Source organism: Hemitrygon akajei, chromosome 32 (genome assembly GCF_048418815.1).
Source record: "Hemitrygon akajei chromosome 32, sHemAka1.3, whole genome shotgun sequence".
NCBI lineage: Eukaryota > Metazoa > Chordata > Chondrichthyes > Myliobatiformes > Dasyatidae > Hemitrygon > Hemitrygon akajei.
This window is the reverse complement of record NC_133155.1, coordinates 3,770,792-3,789,994: the sequence shown is the minus strand read 5'-3', so window position 1 is coordinate 3,789,994 and position 19,203 is coordinate 3,770,792. Positions and strand designations below refer to the sequence as shown.

The 19,203-nt window shown below is 42.9% G+C and overlaps 1 protein-coding gene across 1 annotated transcript in view; it reads right to left on the bottom strand.

Moving 5' to 3' along the window:
- LOC140719730 (exostosin-1-like) overlaps nucleotides 1-17,600 on the bottom strand; it is a 331,105-nt gene extending 313,505 nt beyond the window's left edge. The window contains exon 1 of the mRNA XM_073034553.1: nucleotides 16,145-17,600. Within this exon, the coding sequence (XP_072890654.1) occupies nucleotides 16,145-17,088 (944 nt within the window). The 5' untranslated portion in view covers nucleotides 17,089-17,600. The remainder of the gene's footprint in view (nucleotides 1-16,144) is intronic.
- Nucleotides 17,601-19,203: the final 1,603 nt, after the last annotated feature.

Here is a 19,203-nt window from a genome sequence, read left to right as displayed (position 1 = left end):
GTAGAATTGATAGTACTTCACTGATCACCTCCCATCTATAGGGATGTTCAATTGCTCAAGGATGCTCATTTACCTCTTTTTTTAAATTTATTGATTTACGGGATGTGGGCGCTGGCAACTAAGTCAGCATTTATTGCCCATCTCTTTCCCACTGAAGTTCAAAGTGCAAAGTGAATTTTGTTATTAAAGTACACATATAGAACCCTGAGATTCATTTTCCTGCGGGCATACTCAGCAAATCAATAAAACGGTAACTATAACAGGACAAATGAAAGATCAACCAGAATGCAGAGGACAACAAAGTGTGGAAATGCAAACGTAAGTAAATAGCAATAAATAATGACAACATGTAATAACAACATAAAGAGTCCTTAAAGTGAGATCATTGGCTGTGGGAACATCCCAATGGGTGGGCAAGTAGGCGTAGTAGTTATCTCTTTCTGTTAAAGAGCCTGATTGTTGAGGGGTAGTAACTGTTCTTGAAGCTGGTGGTGAGAGTCCTGAGGCTCTTGGACCTTCTATCTGATGGCAGAGTGAAAAGAGCATGGCCTGAGTGGTGGTGATCTCTGATGACGAATGCTGCTTTCTTATGACTACACTTCACGTAGATGTCCTTAATGGTTGAGAGGGCTTTACCCATGATGTACCGGGCTGAATCCATTACCTTTTGTAGGATTTTCTGTTCAAAGGCATTGGTGTTTCTATGCCAGGCTGTGATATAGTCAGTCAGCCACGTTCCACTACACATTTATAGAAATTTGTCAAACAAAGAACAACCCAATAAACTGCATCCCACAAGGTGCAGCATCAAAATGAAATGGGGAAATATACTTCCACAGGTTTCTTACAAAGCTGTTAATGTTTTCAAGGCATTGCCAAATGATCAATGGGGGAAACATTGCTGTGAATTTTCATGATTTACCATAGATAATCACTAAGAGAGTTGAATCTTCTAATGACTGCTCATATATTCAGACTTATTAAGTAATTGTAATCCATCTAACTTGGGGCTCAGTCATGAGACCTTACAATCTGAAGGAGGATCTTATTGAAACCTATTGAGTGTTGAAAGGCCTAAATAGAGTGGACTTGGAGATGATGTTTCCTCTAGTAGAATACAAGGATGTCCCTTTAGAACAGAGATGAGGAGGAATTTCTCTAGCCAGAGGGTGTTGAATCTGTGGAATTCATTGCCACAGACAGCTGTCAAGGAAAAGTAATCCGGTTGATTTAAGATGGAGTTTGATAGGTATTAACAAGGGGACCAAAAGTTATGGAGAGAAGGCAAGAGAATAGGGTTAAGAGGGATAATAAGTCAGCCATGATGGAATAACAAAGCAGAACGGCCTAATTCTGCTCCTATGTCTATGGCTCATGGTCAATCCCTCATGGAGCACTGGATTGTGGCCTATCAATGTCACTGGCCTTCTGGAGCTCCATCTTCAAACCTGATTTTAAAAAATACAATGCACAGATTGCACTGGAGTAGCATTGATCTTTAACTCTTCAGCAGGACAGAAATAAGCAGTGCACAACATACTATCCCAACCTGAATTGCGACCAATCTAGTTACACTGCCACACTCCAAGAAGACCCAGTAATTTGGCCTTTTCCCTTGGGCCTAGCATTTCCATCTCATTTTATTCAGTGCTGTAAATAATTCAGTCCGAGTGCAGCCAGTGCTGATTTCATTTTGGAAACACGCTCCATCAAGTTTATTTATTTATTTAGAGATAGAAAGTGAAAAAGGCCTTTCCAGCACTTCGAACCGCACTGCCCAGCCACCCCCAACTTAACCCTAGCCTAATCACAGGTCAAGTTATAATCACCAATTGACCTACTAACCAGTACATCTTTGGACCGTGGGAGGAAATCAAAGCATCCGGAAACCCACACATTCCACAGGGTGGACACACAGACTCCTTACAGTTGACATCTGAAATGAACTCTGAACTCTGACGCCCTGAGCTGTAATAGCGTCATGCTAACCGCTACACTACCACGGTCCCAAGTGCAACAGTTCCCTCTATGGTTTATTATTTCCATGCAATTAAAACCGACATAATACAGAAATGGACGCCATGGTAGCGGTTAGCAGGACGCCATTACAGTTCAGGGTGTCAGAGTTCGGAGTTCAATCCCAGTATTCTCTATGTCCTCCGCGTGGAATGTCTGGTTCCTCCAGGTGCTCTGGTTTCCTCCCACAGTCCAAAGACGTAGCACTGAGTAAGTTAATTGGTCATTGCAAGTTGTCCTGTGATTAGGCTCGGGTTAAATCGGGGTTGTTGGGCGGTGTAGCTCTAAGGATCGGAAGGGCCTATTCCAGACTGTATCACTAAGTAAAATAAACAGCTTGAAATCTGCAGTATTTCTGTTATAAACACTTCAGAGTTTCTGTCATCTTCCCCAAAATGTACACAACAATGTGTAGAATTAGTTTATCCACATAACTTGGAGTCAAATCGAATATTGAGGATTAATATTTAACACATGCGCAAAAAGACTTAGTTCATCTTTCTCTATTTTCAACATTATTCACACATTTATTTCCCATGCGAGAAATTGTCTGAATTTTGGTGGCCTTCTTAAACTTGGTTCTGGTCTTTTTGCAAAAATGTCTAACCTCAACTTTTGTTAAGTGCTGAAGACATGTTACATTTTTTTCTCAGATACTTTTCCTTCTTACTTGAAGTCGACGGGTAAGGAAGCTCACCACATTTCTCCCAATTGTGGCTGCACTAACGTGTCACATACTCAGGTGTGCTGTTGCTTGGCAACTGACGGCAACCAGAGAACGATGGCTGACCAGGGTAATGGAATCCGACTTTTAAGTTTCCCCAGGGGTGGCCTTTGGAGATTGAATTTTCAAGGAACTTCCATTTTCTGCGTATTCCACTCAAGTAAATAACACTGCTTGGTGACTGGAGTGAAATCAAAATAGTTGGCTGGAAAAGGAACGCACTTGTCACCATCTCCAGTAGGATTCCGAATAGCCTTCCTGCCACTGATGCAGACCTCCCCAGTGAAATAATCTATGCTCCTACCGGACTGTGTTTTTATTATCAAATATTACCAGTAACAGTCTGCAACATGCAAATCCTGAAGACATTAAAAAGTTGGAAAGGGATCTACCTTCAATCTACTTTCCAGTATCTTGACGGATTGAAGCACTGAGAGCTGGCATGGTATGTAAATCTTTAGTATTCTGACTCAGAGGCAAAAATTTGAGTTTAATTTTCAGGAGCAAGATGGGAAACATACTTACAGGAGGAAAGGAGCATAATGACAGAAGAAGATGATGTTAGTGTGGAGAGACAGCTGACACTTTATTAATTCCATGGAAGTAAATCTACAATACTGTTTTATGGCTGTCTAACCTGGGACTTCTATATCCCCGGAGCACTACAAATGAGGAAGATTGGCTTCTCCTCACTGCAAAGTACCTTGGTACACATTTCCTAATGACAATTACCTTGCTTCCAAAAGATCAGTCAGTAACTCTACCCTTGTGAAGACTACATCAATGAAATTGGATTCATTCAGCAGCTAAATCAGAGGGGGGAAAAAATGTCAAAATGTAGAAATTGAGAAGTACAGAAAGCCCAGCACCAGAAAATAATGAGGGAAAAAACTGATGGGTAATTTCTTTCGCAAGTGATGAACGCCAGCAGATTCGAAACATCATTTGACAAGAATCACTAAGTGGATCACAGTGGCATGATGATGTTTCATGTCCCCATAAGGCATAACATCAAAACATTTCTCTTAGGTAACATTTTCTGAGAAATTGTAAATTAACAAACAACAAGCAAGGGAAATGTCTCCATTATTTTGCACGATTTCTACATGAAAACAATTGGAAATTTAACCTTTTAATGAGTGTTCATATACAGGTATCTAATATCCCTCAAAAGATAACTGGCAGGTCAGCTTTTTTGAGCTATTCTCCTTAACCATGGAATTCAATACTTAAACCTATAAGGTATGATGACTCCATTGACCATCTCAAAACCGACTTAACCTTGCTTTTAAATAACATCTTTGTCTTTTATTTCAGTGTATATTTTTATAGTTTATTTTCATGTTTGTACTTTTATCCCTTCGTAAGACACTTTGAACAACATCATCTGTATGAAAAATGCTCTATAAATGAAGTTATTATTATTCTCAATCAAGAAGCTGCTAGCTAGATAGACATTATGAATATCGGAGTTTGAAGCGATATGGATCATGTACAGAAGGGAGATAGCTTAATTGTGTCCATCGCAGATGTAATGGACTGAAGGATCTGTTCCTATAGTATACCAGTTCCATGTTCTGTCAACCTGCAGTCTCAGTCATTAAATTTTTCAATCTATCAGCATGCAGATCTCCCATGGCTGTTTGCTCTTTATCATAAAAAACATGGTGCACTACTGGGTTGGAGTGAGAGACAGACTGGTAGAATCATGCTAAGCTTCAGCATTGTTAAAGCCAAGATTACTGGCTTTAACAGCAGAATCAATAGTAAGAAATGTAAAGTTCAAAGTCAAATTTATTATCAGAGAGTACATACGTGCCACCAAATACAACTCGGAGATTCTTTTTCTGCGGGCATACTTAGCAATTCTATAGAACAGTAACTGTAAACAGGATCAATGGACAACAAGCTGTGCAAACGTAAATATAAATAAATAGCAATAAATAACGAGCATGAGATAATAAGATAAAGAGTCCTTAAAGTGAGACCACTGGTCGTAGGAACACCGGAAGTAGAACGAGTGTAGTTAGCTCCTTTGGTTCAAGAGCCTGATGGTTGAGGGATAGTAACTGTTCTTGAACCTGGTGGTCCAAGTTCTGAAGCTCCTGTACTTTCTGTCTGAGCAGCAAGAAGAGAGCTTGGCCTGGGTGGTGAGGATCTTTGATGATGGATGCTACTTTTCTGCAGCAACAGTTCATGTAGACGTGCTCAATGCTCTTGAAACAGAGCATTTGGGTGACACATAGACAATTGGGGGACTGTTTCGTTGAGCATGCCCATTCCATCGGCCAAAAGCGATACTTCCTGGTGGCCATTCCGATTCCCATTCTGACATTTCAGCCCATTCCCTCCTTATATTCCATCTGGGTAGCCTCCATGCAGATGGCATGAATATCGATTTCACCTTCCAGTGAAAATTTTCCCTTTCACTTCCCTCTTCTTTTACTTCCCCACTCTGCCCTTTTACCCCTCTTCACCTGCCTATCACTTTCCCCCAGATCCCTTCCTCCTCCTTCTCCTATAGTCCACTCTCCTCTCCTATCAGATTCCTTCTTCTCCAACCCTTTACCTTTTCCCACCCTTTTGGTTTCACCTATCACCTTCTAGCTAGCCTCTTTCCCTTCCCCCTTCTTTTTCCGTCCTGGAGAAGGGTCTTGGCCCAAAATGTCTTTTTTTTAATTCACGCCCATAGATGCTGCCTGACCTGCTGAGCTCCTCCAGCATTTTGTGTGTGTTGCTTTGGGTTTCCTGCATCTGCAGTATCTCGTGTTGATGATCTGGGTGACTAATAAGTGCCAAAGTTTTTTTTTTAAAAAAGCACATTGAATAGGAAGAGAAAGCCACAACATACTTTGAAATACAAAGACACACAATCAACGTTTCAGGAACTGCTTCTCCTCCGCCATCAGATTTCTGAATGGACAGGGAGCCCATGAACACCACCTCACTATTTTTTCCTCTCTTTTTCAACTTCTTATTTAGTTTAAATTTTCTTCTACATATATTTATTGTAATCTATAGTTTTATTATGTATTGCAATGGACTAATGCCACAAAACAACAAATTTCACAACATACAGTACGCCAGTGATATTAAACCTGACTCTGATTCTGCACCTGAACTGCTGTCAGTAGGATCAGGAGTGAACTTCAACATCAGATTCGATCTCTTGACTATGTTACTGCCCATTAATCGATTGATTTCAGTCCTCAATGCACTCAGTAACTGAGCATCCAAAACCATTCAGGATGACGAATTTTAATGATTCGCAGCTCTCTGAATGATGAAAATTTCTCATCAATCTCAGCTTCAATAGCTAACTCTTCACCTTAAAACTATAATCCCAGGGATATGCGCAAAACCACATTTGCCCTTCAGTGACAGAAAGATTATTGTCTCATTGAATGTGTTCTTCGCAAGACCTGGAACAGGATTAAAAGATGCAGAGCTTGCTTCTATATTAATGCTGTCCAATATTTAACCACTAGTTATGGGAATCAAATGTGGCTAACCAGAGAAACGAATGGTAAATTAAAATGAACACAAGACACCAGTGCTCATTTCAAATGTACAATGTATACAGGCCACAATTTATTTAAGTGGTTTTTGCTAAAATAGATACAAAAGCAGAAATTGCAAGATTTAATTAATCTTTAGAAGTGCTTTAATTGGTTATTGAATATTGGCAGATGAATTTTTGAATAAAATACACACACAAAAATGCATTTACCTATTTTTTCTGTGCTTGCTCTAATGAGGTGCAGTGTCCAAAATAGAGCCGGCCAATAATTTTAAGTTCAAAGTATGTATACTTTATACAAGCTTGAGATTCATCTCCTTACAAGCAGCCGCAAAACAAAAAAACCCAAAAGAACCCGTCAAAGTAAAGAAGACCATGAAACACCCCGATGCGCAGGAAAAGGAAGAAAAAAGTAAATCATGCAAACAATAACCACAAGCAAATAGCATTCTCAACCGAAGTCCATAAAGAGTCTGAGATTCCCCGCTCAACGCAGAGCCAAGGAAACATCGCAGAGCAGCGAGCCAGACTGGCCCGTCCCTCACCTTGGACAGCCTGACCGAAATCATTCAAGCGTCGAGTTCTGTTGTTTCAACAACAACATATTGGTCAACAACATTCAAAACTGATGATTACCAGCAAATTAAAAAGTTATGGCTTCTTAATTTGACTTCAGGTAAACACCAATCTCATCCTCTTTCCCTTCAAATAGTACATACAATCATAGCACTCACAGAAAAGTGTCCTGCAATATTCCACCAACAATGTGATGGTGGGGAGCTCAAGGATTCTCCATTTCAATACCACTTGTGGCAAAGTAGCCACAACTTTAAGGCAACCATCAGTAAACCTTACGGAATGAGGAGCTTCTTTATTCAGAGAGTGCTCAGAACTACAGGGAGTCATTGTGCTGCAGATCACATATTCTTTCGAAAGCAAAGTAAAAGAGTGTAATAGAGAAAAGGGAATAAGATGACACAGAGAGAGTGGTTGAGTTGAATGGGCCATTTCAATGCTGCAGATTCCATGTAAATCTTTGTACAAATCCAGGAGACTCTTTTCATCCACCTGAATTGCTGAAGACGTCCAATAATTACTTCAATAGTACAATAATCCCTCAGCACTATAACACAATGTCACTGTAGATTACATGCTCAGATCCTGGAATGGGGGCTTGAACCATGACCTTCTGACCAAGAATCAAAAATTCCACCACTCAGCCTAGCAGAGAATAAAACATTTGACATTTCAATGGACCTTTAATCACAGTGCTCAAGCTCTGCTAAAAGGATTCAATAACAAGATTAACCATCTTTCTTCTTTTAAAGATGAACATGAGAAGAGAGAGACAGACAGAGAGAGAGAGAGAAACAAACAACCTCCTTGGTTACAATTTGCAGTTAAACTGTATCTGTTTTGGGCTATTTCGCAACAAAGTAGTTATTAGATCATTTAGGATTTTGTTTCCATCATACTGGTTTGAAAATATATTTACCATGGAATAAAATGGAAGGAGGGTCTCGGCCCGAAACGTTGACTATTTATTAATTTCCATAGATGCTGCCTGAACTGCTGAGTTCCTCCAGCATTTAGTGTGTGCTGCCTTGGAATAGTTCCCCCCCCCCCCCTACCCCGCACACTACTCCAGCACTTGACATGGTCATTCCTGGCAAAAGAGCAACACTTACACATCTCACAAGCGTTCAACATCAGATGCTCAATTTCAAGGAGTGCTGTCACAGGAAAGCAGCATCCATCATCAAGGACCCCCACTCTCCAGGCCATGTTCTCTTCTCAATGCTGCCATTGGGAAGGAAGCACAGGAGCCTTAGGTGAAGAAGAATTTCTTAAGCCAGAGGGTGGTGAATTTATGGAATTAATTACCACGGAGGGCTGTGGAAGCCAAGTCATTGGATGTATTTAAAACAGAGGTTGACAGGTTCCTGATTAGTAAAGATGTCAAAGGTTACGTGGAGAAGGCAGGAAAATGAGGTTGAGAGGGATAATAAATCAGCCATGATGGAATGACAGAGCAAACTCAACGGCCTAATTCTGCTCCTGTGTCTTATGGTGTTATTTTCTTTCACATGTTGCTGTATTTCTTAGTATTAATAACCATTTTACTCAACTCATTTCACTCAAAAATTTAACAGGGCATTTCTTGTCCCAAGTCATCACCGTGGCCTTGACATGAATTCTGCGTCAGGGCTATGTGCAATGACATAATTCCTCACCCACCTTTACTTTCAGACCTTGTTGTGGTATGCCCTTTGTTGGCCAATCCGAATCCGAATCAGATTTAATATCACTGGCATATGTTATGAACAATTTGTGGAATTTAAGGCAGCAATAAAAATAAAAAACTATAAATTACATTAAGAAATATATATCATCATAAAACCGCTATACACTACAATAATAAATTTAATAAGTAGTGCATAAAGAGCAAAATAAAGGAAAGTAAGTAAAAATAGTGAGGTAGTGTTCACGGGTTCATTGTCTATTCAGAAATTGGATGGTGGAAGAGAAGCTGTTCGTGCAACATTGAGTATGTGCCTTCAGTCTCCTGTACCTCCTTCTTGATGGTAGCAATGAGACGAGGGCATGTCCTGGGTGAAGGGCGTCCTTAATTATGGACCCCTTTTAGAGGCAATGCCTTTTGAAGATGTCTTCGCTGGCGGGGAGGCTAGAACACATGACAGAGCTGACTGAGCTTACAACCTTCTGCAATTTTTTCCCCCAATCTTGAGCTGTGGCTCCTCCATACCAGATGGAGATGCAACCAGTTAGAATACTCTCGTCGGTGCATCTGTGGAAATTTGCAAGAGCCTTTGGTGACATACTACGTCTGCTCAAACTCCAAATGAAATATAGCCTCTGTCATGCCTTCCCAAGACCACATGGAATTATTCCCAAACACAGTGATCACACACACACTCACACACACACTCACACACACACTCACACACACACTCACACACACACACACACACACACACACACACAGAAAACTCAGGTCAGGCAGCATCTACGGAAAAGAATAAACAGTCGACGTTTTGGGCAGAGACCCTTCATCAGGACTGAATTACTCCTATAGCGTCTGACTGCAAGATTTACAAGACAAGTGAACTACTTGCCAACCACTTTGGTTCCCTGACACCCTGTCATCAGCACATAACCCTGACCCGAACACCACACCCTCACCAGTCACAAATCCCCCAACTGTTTCAAGTAGGCACAGAAAATTCATTTTTCCCCCTCGATAAATATGCCACTTCTGCCAGAAAGTAGAGCACATTTCTGCTACCAATAACCTTGCAAGTCTATATGCTGCCTAATTTACAACACCGAATTAAACAAGTTTATCAAACTCATTATAACCTTTTCCTTTGTCACTAAAGACAAAGCATTCTGTTAATGTTATAATCTTATCTTTATTACTATACATTTGCAGATAAACACCAAGATCACAGACACGTTTTACCAATTCCAACCCACACACTAACAATACATAATCTACATATAGTAAAACAGCAATTAAAAACTTAAATTTTAATAATTTCATGGAACTACTACAGTACCATAGTAACCAATAATGCAGGTTTGAGTAATGACACTCTAATGTCTCTGTAATTAACGACTGATTTATAATTATAGTCACAATGCAAACTGTAGGCCAACTGGTTTTCTTCTGAAATTCTTGAAGAACCAGGGGAAAGTTAGAGATGTGTTTGCAGTATCACAACAAAACACTTGTGTAATTGTTTAATCAGCTGCTACACGCTACAACATGACATGTCGCTGTCTCAATGGGAACCAACATTAGTAAGCAATGACCAACAGCATCGCATGTGCCCTTGAATGATTGATATTAACATATCGGCTGACAGCGTCAGTCTAGGGAAGACAGTCTCTGGCCCCGCCAAACGTGTGAAATCTGAGGTGCAAAACCTCTTGTTTGGGTGGATGCTGCGTGATGTGTTACCCTATTACAAGTCAGTACTACAAAATAACAGACAGTACACCATATGCAATTTAATGATTAACATTTATAATTCTTAATTTGACTAAAAGGTTGGTAAGGAAACAAAAAGAAAGGGGCCCATTTTAATGAAACAGTCCAATGTGCACTTTGGAGCTCACAGCTTCCCTTCCACTGGTCCTCCATCGATTTCCCCGGGCTTCGTCGACTCCTGGCCCCACGCCAAGTCCACTCCTTTCGGGTGTCTACGACCTCTTCTTTCTGGTATCTTCTCTCTCCATCTTCCACCGAACAAAAGGCCCAGATCACCTCGTTGTCAGGCACACAAGAGAAACACTCCATTCATTGGACGGCTCACATTCCAAAGCCCCTGTTATCTCTAGTCATAACCCAAACACTGCTTCTACAGAAAAACCATGACATTAGCAGTGAAACCTTTCTCGGGGAGGGGGGGGAGGGTTACACTCTTCCCCCCCCCCCCACCCCACCAAATTTAGCCATGTCCTCATGACATTGAGATAATTTGCCAACACGGGGGGGGGTAAAAGGCCATTCGGGCACCTTGGCCATGTTATCACCGCCTCGATCTTAGATGGATCCGTAACTACTCCAACTCCTGAGACTATGTGCCCAACATAGCTGACAGACATTTTGCAGAACTGGCACTTATCCAGGGAAAGTTTTAACCCTTCAGCATTCAGGCGGCCCAGCATCTTTAGTAGCCTCGCCTCCTGTTCCTCCAAGGTCGATCCAAACACAGTGAGGTCATCCAGATACACCAATACCTCAAGCAAGTTCATATCCCCCACCGTTTTCTCCATACACGTCGGAAGAGTGCAGGGGTTCCCGATATGCCCTGGGGCATCTTTTCAAACTGGAAGAATTGCAGTGGACATATAAATTCTATCTTCTCTCTGTCAGCCTCACTCATGAGGATCTGGTAATATCCACTCCTCAAGTCCAGCACACTGAGCCACTTCCCACCACTCAGACAGGCCAGTGCATCTTCAATCCTCAGGAACGTATACTGGTCAGGGACAGTACGCCTGTTCAGAGTATTATAGTGCACACACATCTGTACCTTCCCATTTTTCTTTCTGGCCACCGCTATTGGGAACGCACAGCAGCTTCTGGATTCAGTGATGATCCCAGCTTCCTTCAACTTACACAAATGCTGACAAATATCTTCCACCTCTGCAGGGGCCAGTCGCCTTGACCTCTCTCTGAACGGGGTGTCCTGGGTCACCCGGATAGTGTGACGAGTGCTCTTGGAACAACCCACATCAAACTCATCAGTGGAAAAGACTCCTTCCAGCTTCAACATCTTCTCTACCAGCCTCCTCTTCCAACCCGCAGGTACCATGGAGTCCATGAAATTGAATGACTCAGCAGTCAACTTTCCCCCCCTTTACAGAGAGTTTCTCTCTGGCTTGTCTCACCAGGACGCTAGACATTACTGCACCGGGGGCAACCCCCACTTGAAGGTGACCCCCCCCTCTTCATAGTGTTCCTGGAAACACTGCCATCCTGTTCCCCTGTACAACCAAGGGCCTCACCAGTACCCCAGCAGGTAATCCCAACTTCTCCCTGTGGCCTTCCGGAGTGACCACTAAGAGGGCCTTGTTCTCAGGCATTCCGGGAAATTTGGGGGTCCCCATCACTCTTGCTACTTCCTCAGGCCATAACACAACTGACTTTGACTGGGTGAAATCACACAGTCCCTCGTCTAAACTCGGTATCCAGCAGAATGCAGCCACGCTCTTCCTCAAAAGCAGCTTGAAACTCCGGGTGAACGGATAACGTTCACAGAAAGCTCTCCCCAGCTTTCTCCTTGCAGACCCCCCATGGGCCTCCTCACAAGCAGAGTGTTGGTCCCCACCAGAACTGAAACGCTGCCCTTCTCAACAGGCTCCAGACAAACCAGCACTAATGTATCAAGGACCTCAGCCACTCCAAAATCGGCCTCCGAAAACTCCAGCTTCACTGACGAATGACCATCGTATGGATAATCACCAGCACTAAGAGCCCAGATCTCTAATGCACTGAGTGGCGTCAATGGTAAATGTGTCAGAAACCGGGTGTAAAACAAATGGTACAGCAACGTGACCTGCGACCCTGTGTTGAGTATCCAATAACTAATCTTTAGCATAAATACTCTCTATCTGTAGCACTACACTGGAGCTTGGCCTCACTAAACCTTCAGGAATAGGGTCTTTTGCTTTTTTGGGTTCCTTGGTATACTGCCGGGAACATGTCCCCCAGAGACACCAGGCATTCCCTCACTGGGTCTCCTCTAAGTTTTTTGACGTTTCTCCCTACTTGAGTACCTGGGAGCTCACTATCCAAAGAATTTCTTGTCATTTACACTTCCCCTTCTCCTGACACGTGTTCTGAAACCCCATCATGAGCTCCATTGGGCTGTCGTGCCAAACGCATTTTCCAATGCTCGTACAAAAGCGACACAGTGGCAAGGGGGTACTGGGACTTCACAGCTCTCACAATGTCAGCAGCCCGCCCTCTCCAACTCTTAACCAATCTCTGTCTCTTAGCATCATTTAACAACTGAGAGGTCTGCTCTGCCCAAGTCTCATACTCCTCTTCCGCCTCAGGGGTGGACGCAACTCCAGAAAATATTCTTGGCTTCCGATAACTAGGATCTTCTGCCTGTTCACTGAGCCATTTATTCACCAGAGAGGCAAGGGCCGATACCAACTCAGGACTCTCACTCTTCTCTGGGGTGCAGGGACTGATTAGACAGTCCAAATCCAACCACTCCTACCCCTCACTCCTTAGAAACGAGAGGACCCTGTCTTTGAAGTCTCCGCTCCTAGCTATAAAGGAAAATTATGTTCAATGGAACACTGCCTACCTCAGCACTGGACTTTAAAGGGTAAAATGTCTCAGCCAATGTTGAACTAACTCATAGCCCCTTGACACCATCCTGCGATTCAGTTTGCCAAGGCAGATTTATAGCTCAACTACAGCTGGTCATCGTTGGTCCAAATTAATTGAATTAACTAAAATCTATTGAACTTCATTTTGAAAAATTCAGTGCACAATTTGACCATTCTGAAGAAGATTATTCAATTTTGAAAATTTGGTAGCATACTCAAACTCGACAGCATTTTGGAGTATTTAATTTTGAAAATTTGGTAGCATACTCAAATTTGACAGCATTCTGAAGGCCATTACCGACAGATTTCAACTCCATTTACTATGAAGGGGTGCTTCATGACAGCTACCCAGTTCTAATTTTAAGATGCTCCCTGGAGGAAATGTTTGCTTCTTAACCTATGAAATCCTTTGTCCATTTTTAGATACCTCAGTGAATCATTCCTTACTCAGTCAGATCCAAGATAGTGCACGTTTGACCTGTCTAACTAGATCTTTTTAGCCCCAGTGTCAGTCTAATGAATAATTTGGAGGGCTCCGTGATTCATTCCAGAACAGAAGTGATTGCCACCTTGGTGCTAGTCAGTGCTCTGTAGATTGTTCAGGCAGTGTCCAGGCAGGGATTTAGATTCTAGAGAAAGAAAATAATACAGCATTGCCTCTCATTTAGCTTAAAGCTGATCTGCTGTGTGTGACACAAAATAACTACTCACCACCTGGGCTCAGGGCTATAACATAACCCCTCTGGTTAGACACCAGATGGCCAAAGGACCCCTGCAACCAAAACCCACTGTGAGCTTACACAGAAGACAGGAGTAAAGGAAATTGGATGGAAATGAAACGCCACAAATTAAGATCGCTCTATGATTAGAGGACCTCTTACACAGAACAATCAGCACCAAGACTACAGTTACACCCAAGACTAACTAACAGCTGCTGAATTTTGATTTCAATTTTTTTTTCTTGGAAATGCATTGGACGTGTTGGTGGCTTACGCAAATGATACTTCACTGTATATTTTGATGTACGTGTGATAAATAAATCTGAATCTGATCTGAAGCACGCATAAAAATGTTAACTGCACTCTCAATCAGAATCAGATTTAATATCACTGGTATACCGGCAGCGGTACGAACAATACACGCGTCTATAAATTACAATAAGAAATTGTTTAATATATTGAATAAGTAGTGCAACGAGAGAGAGCAATGAAAAGAGGGATGTCCTGTGAGACAGTGGTCCTTAATGATGAATGTCACCTTTCTGAGGCATTGCCATTTGAAGATGTCCTCGATGGTGGGGAGACTGGTGCCCATGGTGGAGCTGGCTAAGTTTGTGAACCTTTTGCAGATTTCTCTTGACAGATATACTATATATGCTTAATAATTCTGTTGATCTGTGACTGTTGAGGTGGAGAACAGATTTCCAACAGATAGTTTCTCTAGATACTTGTAGTATAATCTCAATGCCATTCAGTATGGAATCCGTGTTCAAGTGAGTGGTGTTTAATAGTCACAATTCATTCAGAGACAATTAGGTGAAATTAACCTAACCACAAGTTAGATAGTAAAAGATAAGGCAACTTTTAAGTGCTGCTGTTGGTTGTCTTTTAAGTATTGACCAAACACTTCTGGTCCAAAACTCCTCACAATTTACTAACTTCAGAATCTCACATACAGCCCAGTCAATATGCAAAATAATTATAAACACAGCACTTGCCTAAAAGCAGTAGGGTTGACCAACTGCTTGCAATGCAGCCATATTGATTAGTAAACTCCACCCCTTTCAATATGAACAGGTTACAATTTTTGAAGTCTTCCAAGCCAAATTCTTACTTTTGATATTTGTGACTGCAGTGTTGGTGTAAGGCGGCACGTTCCTCGGTAGTTCTGTCTAATTGGAAGCATTATATAAAAACAAGGCCATTTTAAAAATCAAGGGTGTAATTCAAACACACCCATCAAAAATCCCCTATTACTCTTAATGTCCACAATTTCTCTCACTATTCAAATCAGATATTCTCATCAGTGTTCCTCTGCCAAAATGAAACCAAAATGGTACATTAATCACCCATTTCCAATCCTAGTTCTCATCCCTTGATCTCTCCTCCTCTGTCTCTATCCTTTGCTTCTGGCCAGTGAATTGAATTGCTTCAGTTATATACAACATATGTCAAGAGGAAGAGTTACTGGGGAGTTTCAATGCATGCAGAGTGGGATAGAGCAGGAGCTGACAACACACTCCAACTGGCTTCATCGTCACTGGAGAAGTTGCTCTAGTACGAGACAGATAATCCCTGGAGGCAATGACAGAGATAAAGAAACAATTGACTCTAATCCCAAATCAAGTTTTGTAATTGTATTACTAGGAGCAAATTTAAACTCATCACAGTAGCAGATTAGGCAGGTGTATTGATCCTACAGTAAGCGCATCTGCCTCACAGTTCCTGTGACCTGGCTTTGATTCAGACCACTGGTGTTTGCAGCTTCTCCTAATACAAAGTTACTCCTAGTAAAGGTGACTGGTGGAAGAATCAGAGAGATATTGATGGGTACACGAGAGAATAGGTTCTAGGCAAATAAATGGGTTGTAATGTTGCTCATTGCCCAGACTCACTCCTTGGGCAAAATAGCCTTATGTCAAAAGATAAAATAAGCTTTTCAAATGTTACAAGTGTTGAGGCAAATCCTAAGCTTTGATGGAAACTTCACATTAAAGCATCAGAAGTCAACAAGACACACAAAAACAACACAAGGAAAAGGTTGAACTTCTGCAAGCCCTTTAACTTCTTAGCGAACATCGAGCTGATTATAACCAGTGTAAACCACAAAGACACAACGGCTGTTCAGCAAAGTTAACAGTCAATCTATCAGGAGGGACATCTCATAATCAGCAATGCATTTTAATGCATCAAAGAATAAATAACAAAAGTATTTTTTCCTCTGGAAATAATGCTTGAAAGACCAGGAATACTTCAATGAGTTAGACCATGCGATGGCCATTCACTTACTTGTCATACTCCTGGTTGTCCCGGTCACAGCGACCGTCTTTGTGCTTCACCCAATCTTTCCCATGCTTGCAAGTGGTCAGTGAAATAATATCCTTTCCATTGTGGATATGGTGTAAGGCATTTCTGGTATCCGAGCCAATTCCAGTCAAGTACCTTTTTCCTTTGAAGACCAACAGGTACTTCCTCCGAGGTGGAACATTGTTGTAGCGAAGCCAGCCTTTCTCTCCGCCCTTCTGGGGATGCTCTCTTGAAAACAAGGGGATGGAGACATCGAAGTGAGGCCTGTAACTCTCCATGTAAAAGCTTGCCTTGGCCACCATGGCCTGGCCAATATCAAAACCCAAGTCCTCTGTGTAGTCAGGCCAAGTTCCCGAGTATAGGTTAAATATCAAGTGATTCCTTCCGTTATTCCACAACGGAGAACTCTGGATTTTGGCATCGACATTGTGAATATATTGCAAGGAAAGCTGATCCCGATCTAAAGTATCTATACCCATGACAAATAAGCAGGCTTGCTGTGGGTCCGGTGTGTAATACCTGGACTCTTGAATGGAGGAAAGAATTTTTTGGTAACTTTCAGAAACTTTATCCGTTTTGGACTGGGGGTAGACGTATACCCTGAAGCCTCGTTTCTCGCACAGAGACAGGTCAAAACAAGTCTCCATCCGACACCTGCTGTCCTTGTAGACGTTTGTCCTAGTCTGCCTCTTGATCTTTGGAGATTCCCGCAACCCGACATCCACCTCGTCTCCTCCAGGCTGCTCCACAAAACTTTTGAGCGTCGCCTCATCGTCCCAAACCGGCCACCTCCTCGCCGTCACCAGCTCCTCTTTCTGCCTGCGTGCCAGTATCTTCAGCTGCCGGATCTGCGCTCCCCCGAAGTAAAATAGCAAGAACCAACAGGCGCAGAACGCGGTCAGAATGTATTTCTTCCTGGCCTGCATGTGTCCGGGACCATTCGCTCTCCTCGGGATGCTGAGAAGGTTGCAGGGGCTGGCACCAGGGAAGCCGACCTCAAACGCTTCCAGACCCCGGCGCTATCAGAAGAGGCATCCCCCCGATTCCCAAGCAAGGGCAGATGTTCAGCAGCGTTAGCCCAGCCTGGCATTGGGCAGCCGAGGACATCTGGTGTAACTGCCCGCTTGTGGCTGCTGCTGGAGCTGGAGGCGGAGGAGGGGTGGGGGTGCTTATTAGGGGAGAAAGATGCTGCTGCAGACTCCGGCTGGGGGTTGCCGAATGTCGGTACTCTGTGGCTGCACGATCAAACAGCGAGGAGCGCTCTCTCCCTGAAGCTGGGGCCGGGATAAAGTGCTGTTGAGCCAGGATAGGGTGCGGGAGGGACTCCCTACCGGGACGTGTCCATATCGCTGATACTCAGGTGTAACCGTGTCCAAACATTCCATTTCCGAACCTTGGCTCCACCAACATTCCAACCAAGACACGCCTCTGTCCCTATGCGTCTAGTCCATTGGCCAGCCCGCTCGACTTTCCTCACCTTCGCATTGGGCGACCTATTCCCCCGTTACTCCTATGTCGGCTACTGATTGGTGAGATCCGCTGTCTATTGGTTACTGATGCCCCGCCTCCTATTGAGGACGATTGGTTGAATCGGAAACGGAGCCCGTCCTCTTACTCTATGTCGGGACGTGTTGAGCGTCAGGTGTGAAAAATCAATTAAGGGTTATATTTAATGTTCGGTTTCGGAGAAGCAAAGGGCGGCGTGGTTTTGGGTTGGTTTTTATTTATGAACGAGTTACTTGGCAGGTTGAGATTGTTTTCAATTGTGCAGGTTATAGAGGCCGCTACGCTGAATACAAATTTCTGAAAAACAATAGAGTATTTAAAGCGCACCTTGTGCGTTCTTATACAAGTCTATTTCTGGCCTGCAAGCTGCAATTTCTCTTCCTATATACGTAATCTGAAACCGTTTAATTTTAAATGTAGATGACCGTGCACGGTGGTAGTCTACATTCGAAAGGGGAATCTATACCACTTGCATTCAGTAATACTTGAAGACCAGCATCTCCGCACCAGCCACCACAAGCGGAATTTCCCCGTGGCCAAACATTTTAATTCCGATTTTTATTCCCGTTCTGACATGTCGGTCTCAGGGTGGAGGAGTAACACCGTCAGGGTGAGCCTAAAACCTGATGGAAATCGATTTCACCCTCTAGTCCACAAACTCCACAACCCCCTTCCTCTATTCCCCACACTGAGCTTTTACTTCTTCTCACCTGCCTATTACTTACTCCGGGTCCTCTCCTCCTTCCCTCCCTCCTACGGTCCACTCTTCTCCCCTATCAGATTCCTTCTTCTGCAGACCTTGACCTTTACCACCCATCTGGTTTCGCCTATCACCTTACAGCTAGCCTCTTTCTCTCTCTCTCTCTCTCTCCCCCTCCCCCCCAACCTTTTAATCCTGGCATTTCCCCCCCTTCCTTCTCAGTGCTGATGAAGGATCTCAGCCTGAAACAGGGACCTGCTGAGTCTCTCCAGCATTTTGCATGTGTTGCTTATGACCCGAATATGGACTTGAGCTCAGGAGGTTAATATCACGAACCATTACAACAGGTTATCACATGCAACGCACACACAGTGCTGGAGGAACTCAGCAAGCCAGGCAGCATCTATGGAGGGGAGTTCATTCGGGGGGGGGGGGGGTGTGCATGTGATTTACATAATCTGCAGAATCTCTTGCGTTACTGGTTACCACGTCCCCGGATTCTTGTTCCCAACCCCAGTCAGGGCTCTGGGCTCCTGGGTGGTACTGAAGGCTTAGTGTATTGGTGTTGGTTTATTATTGTCACCTGTACTGAGATAGAGTGGAAAACTGGTCTTGCCCACTACTCGTACAGATCAAATGAAGACTCAGGATTGTTTAATGTCCTTTCCTGTACAGAAGTGTAAGGAGAACAAACTAATTGTTACTCCGGATCTGATGCAGCACAAAACACAATAATAATAATAATAATAATAATAATAATAATAATAATAATAATAATAATAATAATAATAAATAAAACACAATAAATATAAATACATAAGATAGCTTATATACA